Consider the following 9,050-nt stretch of genomic DNA (forward strand, 5'->3'; position numbering starts at 1 on the left):
GTGGAGGCGCTGTTAAGCGGCTTAAACGGCTGTTGTGCCTATGTTAAATCTGGCTACTTTTTAGCCGCTACGGACATTTTTAGCTTTTCATGTCCGATACACTGCCGCAACAGCTGATCGCCCAGCAGCGAGGAAGAAGCAGAGCGCGTTGGGGATTCGTGTTGTTTATTTTATAATTCGAGTCATTTAACAAATTCCACTGTTCGTTTTTCTACATTTCTGAATGAGACAGGAATCACAATGCTGTTGAACTGTACGAGGCTCACACACCTCTGCACGACTCTCCGGGTCAGGCAAAACAGCCAAATCAGGCTGTCCACATCATATAATCACCACCTGGGCAGGTGCCTCCACCATCGAACCACCCGGTCGCTCCAACACAGCCTTTCCCCGCCCCCGCCGCCGCCGACCCGCCACCATAGCCACCTGCTCCCAACGCTCCGCATGCCGTGGTGGTGCATGCGCCGTGGATTCGCACAGAGCAGCAAGTGGTTGGCCAGGAATGCAAAGGCGGACGCACCAACCGCAGTTGGAGCCGGAATCGTGCCCGCCCCCGTGAAAATGGGCAGATCCCAGTTCGGCCGCCTGCTCAGTCTGAGTAAATCGGAGAAATGGGTGCTGACAGGTTAGTAGTCCACTACACGTTTTGCCATTTCCCGAATCCCTAACCTGATTCCCTATTTCTCAGCGGGCATTGGCTGTCTGATAGTCTCCTCGGCCATCACCATGTCGGTTCCCCTGTTTCTGGGCAAGGTCATTGATGTGGTCTTCAATAAATCGGGCATGGACAGCGCAGCCATGGCCAAGTTGGGCGAGTACTCGGTGCTCCTCTTTGGGATCTTCGTGCTGGGCGGATGCGCCAACTTCGCCCGCGTCCATCTGTTTGGAAATGCGGGTAAGTGGGATCTGAAATACACACTCTGCTAGTCCTGGAAAGTCGATAGAGCTCATAAAATATGCACATATTCTGGGAATCTCACCAGCTTGGAGTGTTTTACTTGATTAGTTACTTTATAATAAGCAATTCAGCCAGACCTTTTGTCCATGTGCGTCTCGTTTCAGCTCTCCGCATAGTGCGCAATCTGAGATCCCGGCTATACAAGTCAATGCTGATGCAGGAGGTGGGTTGGTTCGATACCAAGGGCACTGGGGAACTGATAAACCGGCTCAGCAACGACACCTTGATGGTGGGCACCTCGTTGAGCCAGAACGTATCCGATGGCCTGCGATCTGTGGCCATGATTGGCGTCGGCACGGGCATGATGGTACGATACAACAATAAGTGCTGTGCACTGCCTAAAACCTGCTTTTATCCAGTGCTTCCATTGCAGATCTACACCTCCCCCCAGTTGGCGGCCATGAGTGCCTTGGTGGTGCCCGCGATGGCGGGCATGGCCATCGTGTACGGACGCTATGTGAGGCGGATCACCAAAGTAGAGCTGGACAAGTACGCGGAGATAATGAAGTTTGCGGAGGAGCGGTTTGGCAATGTGAAAACGGTCAAGACCTTCTGCCGAGAACAACAGGAAGTAGCTGCCTTCGATGGCCAGCTGGACGAAGCTCTGCAGATTGGCTACAAGGAGACACGTGCCAGAGCTATTTTCTTTGGACTGGTGAGACCTTAAGGAAAGAAACCTGGGAGAATCATAATCATATCTGTCCACTTTCAGACTGGCTTCTGTGGCAACTTTATCATTATATCAGTGCTGTACTATGGAGGCACCTTGGTTTTACAAGACTCGCTGACGATTGGAGCCCTCACAGCCTTCATGCTTTACGCCGGCTATGTGGCCATCTCGATGAATGGGCTGTCCAACTTCTACAGCCAGCTGAACAAAGGCATTGGGGCCGCGGAGCGCATTTGGGAGATCTTGGACAGGGAGTGCTCGATACCCATTGACCAAGGTATCGTACCGCTGGAGAAGCCGGTGGGCGAAGTAGGATTCCAGAATGTGTTCTTTACGTTTCCAACGCGGCCCGACTCGGCCGTCCTCGCCGACTTTTCGCTAAATTTGATGCCGGGAACAACCACGGCGGTAGTGGGTCGTTCGGGATCTGGGAAGACGACGATAGCTCTGCTAATGCTCCGACTTTATGATCCCCAAGGGGGCTCGGTGCTGTTGGATGGCATTGACTTGCGAACGGTGAATCCGCAGTGGCTGCGAAACAACATTGGTGCTGTCAGTCAGGAGCCGGTGCTCTTTTCGAGCTCCATTCGAGAGAACATTCTGTACGGCGCTAATCCTGGCGAAACACCCAGCCCGGAACGACTGCAGCAGGTGGTTGAAGACGCCAATGTCAGCCAGTTCACCGACCAACTGCCCGATGGACTGGACACGCTCGTCGGCCAGCGGGGAATGATGCTTAGTGGCGGGCAGAAGCAACGAGTGGCCATTGCCAGGGCTCTAATCAAGGTAGAGTCCATATTGCATACCTAGTTACTCAAGATACGATTGCCCAGTGCTTACTCCTTTTGTTCCCCTCCAGAACCCCGCTATCCTGATTCTGGATGAAGCCACAAGTGCGTTGGACGCCGTTTCGGAGAACCTGGTGCAGAATGCCCTCGACAACCTGATCCAGGGACGCACCGTGCTGACCATTGCCCATCGGCTCAGCACAATACGGAATGCGGATCAAATCGCCGTCCTGAGCGAGGGAAAGATTGTGGAGCAGGGCAGCTACAACGAGCTCATGGGCATCCAGGAGGGCGTCTTCCGGGAACTGGTGGCCAGCCAAGCATTCGGCAGCCGAAACTAAGGGATACGTGGGTGTGGAATTTAAGTTAAGGCGGACTAGAAGTAGGCCCACCGTTGCTATGTGGCGGCCCTGCTAGTGCTATTGTTACCGGGATATGTGTTCATAATTCAAATGTTTTTAGCTCTTTGTAAAATATACACCGTTGACCTCAAGGAGCCCACCTGTCTTTTCTCCTGATGATGCATCCTTCCTTTCGTGACACCTCAAACACGAGTTGTTCTCTTCTTCATTTCCTTTTGCAGATAATATCCAAGGGGGATTTTACACAATAAACGTTTTATTGTTATCATTTACAATTCATTACTTGCTGTCTCTAATCGTCTTACATCTAATAAACAGGCACAAAAATAAATGCAATAATTTCTTTGTATCTAGCTTCTAAATACGTTTTGTGTGCAAGCATCCAGAAATTCAATACGTGGAACCTTTCTGTTTCCGATTCTCTGAATCTTCTCCAGAATCTCCTCAAGGTCTGCCTATTTCATGGTGGGCATGGCCACAGCCGCCTGGGTGTGAGTCACGTCCGTTTCCCGCCACAACTGGGTGACCGTCTTCGTCTGGGTGTAGAACTTGATGCCCTGCTTGCCGTAGAAGTGATGGTCGCCGCGGAAAGAGCCACGAGTTCCGGTGAAGGAGAACATGGGCAGGGGCACGGGAATTGGCACATTCACGCCAACCTGGCCGGCATCGATTTCGTTGACAAACTTGCGGGCGGCTGCTCCGTTGGTGGTGAAGACGGCGGTACCATTGCCATAGGGATTGGCATTCACAATGCCAATGGCATCGTCCAAGGTGTCGGCCTTCAGGATGACCAACACAGGGCCAAAGATCTCCTCGGTGTAGCACTTCATGCTGGGCGTAACATCGCTCAGGATGGTGGGACCCACAAAGTATCCATCCTCGTAACCGGGCACGGTAATCTTCCTGCCGTCCAGGATGAGCTTAGCTCCCTCCTTGACCCCAGACTCAATCAGGTCGTTGATGCGTTGGCGGGAGGCGGCACTGATCACGGGTCCCACATCAGTTCCAGGCACATGGCCGGCATTTACCTTCAGCTTCTGGGCACGCTCCACGAGATCGGGAATCCATGCCTGGGCATCGCCCACGAAGACGGCCGTGGACAAGGCCATGCAGCGCTGACCAGCAGCTCCGAAAGCGGCACCGGCCAACTGGTTCAAAGTGTTCTCCTTGTTGGCATCGCCCAGGATGATGCCGTGGTTCTTGGCGCCCATGTTGGACTGCACCCGCTTGCCATTCTTGCCAGCCCGCTCGTAGATGTACTTGCCCGCCTGGTCGGAGCCCACGAAGGACACTGCCTTGATTTCGGGAGCATCGCAGATGAAGTTCACGGCGTCGTGCTGGCCATGGATCACGTTGACCACACCCGGCGGGCAGCCGGCTTCGTTCAGGAGCTCCATCAGCAGCATGGTTGCACCGGGCACACGTTCCGATGGCTTCAGCAGCATGGTGTTGCCGGTGGTGATGGCCACCGGGAACATCCACAGCGGTATCATGGCCGGGAAATTGAACGGCGCAACGCCAGCGGTCACTCCGAGGGGCAGGACCAGCGAGTAGGTGTCCATGTCCTTGGCCACGTTGGCCACTGTCTCACCCATCTGCAGGGACGGGATGCTGCAGCAGTGTTCCACCACCTGAAGGCCGCGGAGCACGTCGCCCTCGGCGTCGGCCAAGGTCTTGCCCTGCTCCTTGGTAATGTTCTTGGCCAGCTCGCCCATGTTCTCCTTGATGAGAGCCTGCAGCTTGAACATCACCTGCTGGCGGGTGAGGATCGACTGGTTGCTCCACGAGCGGAAGGCCTTCTTGTTCGACTCGAGGGCCGTCTGCATCTCCGCCTGTGTGGCCTTGGGCACGCGGGTGACCACTTGGTTGGTGGCCGGGTCGTGCACGTCAATCCATTCGTTCGTCTTGGACTCGACGAACTTGCCGTCGATGAAGAGCTTGGTGGTGGGAGCTGCCGAGGAGTATGACCTCTTCGCCAGATGGCGGGCCTAATGATAGAGGAGGCACATGTATACATAGGTTAGTAAGCGGCAGTGAGTGCAATGAGTATCAATTTCGTTTCCCCACAAATTTACCATTCAGTCCACCTGGTTTTCATTCGCTTTGCAAATTGCCCAGCGCTCGCAATCCTAACCTCAACGGCCGGACAATTCGGTTTTCGTTCTTTGGTTTTTTGTGAGGTGAGGTCTATTTTTTGGCTGCTGATATGCGAAGGGGTGGGGGCGCGGGGGGCGGTGTGCCACGCTTATCAGTGTCCATCTGGCAGACTTGAGATTTTCGTGGCTCGCCCGGCGTGGAAAGGTACCGCTTATCGCGTTTTATTGGATTTGACGCCAATTCAAACATTGTAGCGCCTAATCCCCCGCGAATTCTCCCTGTGCGCTTTATCTGCTCGAAATTCTCGTTCTGTTTCTTCTTCTTCCGCTTCGCAGCGACGTATTGCGTAACATGTGTTGTTTCCACTGCCCACTGCCCCCTGCCCCCTGCCCGTCTGCCGCCAACACCCGCGGGCGAGTCCAATGCCTCGGGTGGACGGAGTGCGAGATGGGCGCCCCAAAGTGCATGCATTACAGACCCAAGGCCAATTGCATCGCCAATTGACGAATTCACGGCCACACACACACACACGCGCAAAGCGAGAGAGAGTGAGAGAGTGCGATGCACAGATCCAGTCTGGACGTATGCACGTATGTATGTATGTCATACATAAGGATGCAGGACAAGCCAATTGGCGTCGGGGAAAACTCACCTCTGCTCCGATCAATCGCACTAGGGACATCTTGGGGATACGGAGATGAGAATTTGGTGCGGGGATCGGATCGCGTGCTCTCCGAACGGTGGCTACACTGAAACTGAACGCAGCGCAGCCGCCCATTTGCGAAGCCAGTTATTCTCCACGGTTCTACACACAAATGTATGTATGTAAATACATATGTACATATCTGTGTGGGGCTGTGTGGTGCGATTGTTGATATACGAAGGCGAAGGCGACGGCGAAGACCACGTCGAAAGTGCTTAACAATAGCAAGTGGCCATAGCCTGATGCTCACACACACGTGCATACATGCATACTGGCGCACACACCGTTAGGAACCTGTGGGGCACAGCTGTTGTTTTTGTTTTGCTCTGTTTTTTAATTGTTGCTTTTGCTGTTCTTTGGGGGCTCGTTGTGAGCATGTGTGTGTGAGTGTCGTGTTTGCTTCGCGTTGTTTGCGGTGCCGTCATTTCCCTGCTGGAAGGGCACATTAGCTATATAAGCTACTGGCGAAGGCAGTAAAGTGCAATCAAAGACACCTTCTACCGTTAGTCGGGTAATCAACTCAGTTGATGTGTTGCTTTTAAGTGAAAAATCTGTTTTTCAGTGTACAACATGGAAGTGCATTGGATCTTTGATGCTGGAAATGCTGAATTGGCATAGGGTATTTATAAACACTGGCGATCCAATGTAGAATTCGTGTGTTTTTCTATCAACGTAGATATGTATATGTACATACATATACATACACCACGGCACGTGTCAAACTAAAACGGAATCTAATCAAATACCGATACTAGTGCTTCGCTTACCCGAAGATGGAAAAATAATCAATTAGGGGATAAGTGTTTCCTAGCTGAACAATTAAATTCAAAAATGTCTCCTGGGAGCGTAACGTGGACAAAAGCAGTCGGCATAAAACAACAAGACGCAATTATGTACATATGTAGATCGCTTTCTGAATGAATGAATGAATTGTGCTGCCTTCTTTTAGGCTGCGAAAAAATCGATTTTCTGTTATTTTGCGTTCCTAATTATCAGTATTTTGATCACAGCATTCGAAATTATGGTCCAAATATGGAATGTCATACCTCGTTGAGTTCGTATTTAAATTTCCAATCGAACTGTGTTTTCAGAAAAATATTAAATTTTTTAATTGTTTTTGAATTGTTTCCGAAAATTGCATTTCTGCGATTATAAATATGAGTATTTTGAGTACGTAATAAAATTTCCAATCAAACTGTGTTTTCAAAAAAAAATAAACATTTTTCTCACATTTTTTGCAATTTTTGATGATGTTACCTCTTACAAAAAATGCGAAAACTTGGCCAAAAATTATTTTAACAGAGTCGGTCAAAAAGTGAAATCACTTTGGTTGGTTAGTATTGGTAATTAGGAGTGCAAAAATTTAATTCTTTTAACTTTCTGACCATTTTTAGCCAAAAATCGGCTAAATTAAAAACAACAAGGAGCATTTATGTGCATATGTACATATGTAGATCACTTTCTGAATGAATGAATGAATTGTGCTGCCTACTTTTAGGCTTCTGTTTTATTGAAATAGTTTCGCTTTCATCATCGGTCCGCTTCCTGGTCAACATAATCAAAAGGACTAGTCCGCACCGGGGAAAACAGAATCCACGGACTTACTTTCTTTTTTAAAGAAAGTGTTTGCTGTGGCTTTCAATGGGACAATAGGGGCTCCTTTCCGCTCTTCAGTGATGCCAACCGTTGTTGAAATCTAGAGGTTATATCCAGCAGAAAAAATCCTTTCATTGGAAATCCATGAAATGTCTGCATAAATGGAAATGTCTGCATAAAACAAGAATACTTCGATGAAATATGGAATATTTTCATACATTGTGTTTAAGGTAGCTATAAAATCAGCAGCACTGTCACTCTCTCTCTCTCTCTCTCTTATTCTCTCTCCCTCTCGCGGAATGCGGAAGTCAACTTGTGTGCAGGAGCATATAAATAGCAGCACCAATCGCAGGACTCGCTCACTCTGCTCGGAGAGCTTGGAGTGGACTGACTGCCAGCGCTCCGCCGACGCGCCTCAAAGTAGGCAACAACAAACACCGAGCACTCTGTTATTTTGCGCAGTATGGGCCTGCTACGCTGAGTTACTACTTGCTGTCATGCCAGGAAGCTGAGGTCCACAGGCAGTTCGGGATCTGGACAAGATGGAGGCCACGCCGGGCTACCAGGACATCAGCGCTCTGGAAAAATCGGTGAGTTTATCGACCAGCCAAATGCAAATAGCCACTTATTCATTCTGAAGTGTAGGCACTCGGCGTGCAGTGAGAGAAATTGGCGGTCTATAACAGGCAAGCCAGAAAATAAATCATAAGCCATAACTTCATTTAAGAAGTTGTTATCAGGAATTGATCATAAGGATTCACTATTAGAGACCCCTGGCATTTCTCCTGCGAATATCCATGCAATATCTCTCCTTTCTTTAGATCAAGCGAGAAGGAAATGGGCCAAAATCCATTCTCTCATAGCCACCCAATTGCTCCATTGCCACCATCTATAAGTAACCCACATTTCGCTTTGCTTCCAGGTGGCCAATGCAGGATCGCAGCTCTACACGATGGCCCACAAGCTGCATGCGGTGGAGCGCAGCCTCGAGCAGACGACGATGGAGCAGATGGACGAGATGGAGGTGCTCGAGTTGCTCGAGTCGATGAGCGAGGTGACCAACGAGTACCAGAATCTGCGCAAGGACATTCGCGAGGTGCAGCAGTTGCAGCGTGACGTCAGCAGCTCCATACGGTACCAAATGCGCAGCATGCAGCAGACTTTCCACACGCTAAAACAGCGCATAGCCAGCTCCCAGAAGGGGCGCAAAAAGCCAAAGAAAGGCCTCGATGAAGCTACAGCTGGAGCAGGGCATGGGATTCATGAATAATCAATGACCTCATATTGATTGGCCTCCCTGGCAAATAGGTGCGGTAAATGTAAATGTGTCAAGGGGGACGCAAATGTAGGGACTAAATTGACACCAATCTGAAGCAATCAACTGTGTAACTATATATCGCAAACCCACTCCAAGCATTTAGACTCGGAAACAGGTCCTATACTTTATATACATGTATACACTTGAAGAAATCCACACCCAAATGTATGCGCATTAGGGTGTTTTTTTTGTTGTTATTTTTTGTGGTGTTTTATTCCAGTGATAGACAGGAATATTGAAAACTCACTGCTCTAAGAACACAAAAACACAATGCTTAACATAGAGTGAGCACCATACCGTGTACGATGAATTGGAATGTCTGAATGTCAGAATGCACTTTTCCAAATTTTGCCTTAACATAATAGTATTTTGAGGTAGTTTTTGATACGACACGTTTTAAAAAGTAATATATAGCATAGCAGACCGTACATATTTAGGCCACACACAATGATTATTCTTGTGTTCGTTTCACTTTTGGAGATTTATTTGTTGAGCTCTAGAGAAAATAAACGTTAGTTGAACCTCAAGAGACGGGGAACGCTTGTATTCAAATCTGGC

General features: G+C 49.5%; 3 protein-coding genes across 4 annotated transcripts; 2 read left to right on the forward strand and 1 right to left on the reverse strand.

Annotated features, from left to right (window-relative positions):
- Positions 1 to 89: 89 nt before the first annotated feature.
- On the forward strand, positions 90 to 2,909 carry LOC120456287 (ATP-binding cassette sub-family B member 10, mitochondrial). 2 transcript variants are annotated; one of them, XM_039643030.2, is made up of 6 exons: positions 90 to 625; positions 689 to 895; positions 1,063 to 1,265; positions 1,332 to 1,613; positions 1,671 to 2,414; positions 2,488 to 2,909. In XM_039643030.2, the coding sequence occupies exons 1-6, from the start codon at positions 241 to 243 to the stop codon at positions 2,755 to 2,757; spliced, it is 2,091 nt and encodes a 696-aa protein (XP_039498964.1). In that variant the 5' UTR covers positions 90 to 240; the 3' UTR covers positions 2,758 to 2,909. The 2 variants fall into 2 exon arrangements, with proteins under 2 accessions (XP_039498964.1, XP_039498965.1); XM_039643031.1 differs by lacking the exon at positions 90 to 625 and having other exon boundaries at positions 707 to 895; positions 1,318 to 1,613.
- A 107-nt stretch (positions 2,910 to 3,016) lies between these two features.
- LOC120456288 (probable methylmalonate-semialdehyde dehydrogenase [acylating], mitochondrial) lies at positions 3,017 to 5,683 on the reverse strand. Its single transcript, XM_039643032.2, has 2 exons — positions 5,528 to 5,683; positions 3,017 to 4,766 (listed from the first exon to the last, which is right to left on the reverse strand). Exons 1-2 carry the CDS (start codon positions 5,651 to 5,653, stop codon positions 3,234 to 3,236), a joined length of 1,659 nt encoding a protein of 552 aa, XP_039498966.1. The 5' UTR covers positions 5,654 to 5,683; the 3' UTR covers positions 3,017 to 3,233.
- Positions 5,684 to 6,140: 457 nt separating this feature from the next.
- Positions 6,141 to 9,019, forward strand: LOC120456291. The gene is made up of 3 exons (XM_039643035.1): positions 6,141 to 6,197; positions 7,077 to 7,764; positions 8,097 to 9,019. Exons 2-3 carry the CDS (start codon positions 7,717 to 7,719, stop codon positions 8,442 to 8,444), a joined length of 396 nt encoding a protein of 131 aa, XP_039498969.1. The 5' UTR covers positions 6,141 to 6,197; positions 7,077 to 7,716; the 3' UTR covers positions 8,445 to 9,019.
- The last annotated feature ends 31 nt before the right edge of the window (positions 9,020 to 9,050 follow it).

The sequence above is a fragment of the Drosophila santomea genome, chromosome X, assembly GCF_016746245.2.
Source record: "Drosophila santomea strain STO CAGO 1482 chromosome X, Prin_Dsan_1.1, whole genome shotgun sequence".
Classification (NCBI taxonomy): Eukaryota; Metazoa; Arthropoda; class Insecta; order Diptera; family Drosophilidae; genus Drosophila; species Drosophila santomea.

Excerpts from the sequence above, each read along its gene's own strand:
- LOC120456287 (XM_039643030.2), top strand. The coding sequence starts at position 241 with ATGCTGTTGAACTGTACGAGGCTCACACACCTCTGCACGACTCTCCGG. Across the intron at positions 626-688 it reads GGAGAAATGGGTGCTGACAG|CGGGCATTGGCTGTCTGATA; the intron begins GTTAGTAGTCCA and ends CCTATTTCTCAG. Across the intron at positions 1,614-1,670 it reads GAGCTATTTTCTTTGGACTG|ACTGGCTTCTGTGGCAACTT; the intron begins GTGAGACCTTAA and ends GTCCACTTTCAG.
- LOC120456288 (XM_039643032.2), bottom strand. The coding sequence starts at position 5,653 with ATGGGCGGCTGCGCTGCGTTCAGTTTCAGTGTAGCCACCGTTCGGAGA. Across the intron at positions 4,767-5,527 it reads TGCGATTGATCGGAGCAGAG|GCCCGCCATCTGGCGAAGAG; the intron begins GTGAGTTTTCCC and ends CTCTATCATTAG.
- LOC120456291 (XM_039643035.1), top strand. The coding sequence starts at position 7,717 with ATGGAGGCCACGCCGGGCTACCAGGACATCAGCGCTCTGGAAAAATCG. Across the intron at positions 7,765-8,096 it reads TCAGCGCTCTGGAAAAATCG|GTGGCCAATGCAGGATCGCA; the intron begins GTGAGTTTATCG and ends CTTTGCTTCCAG.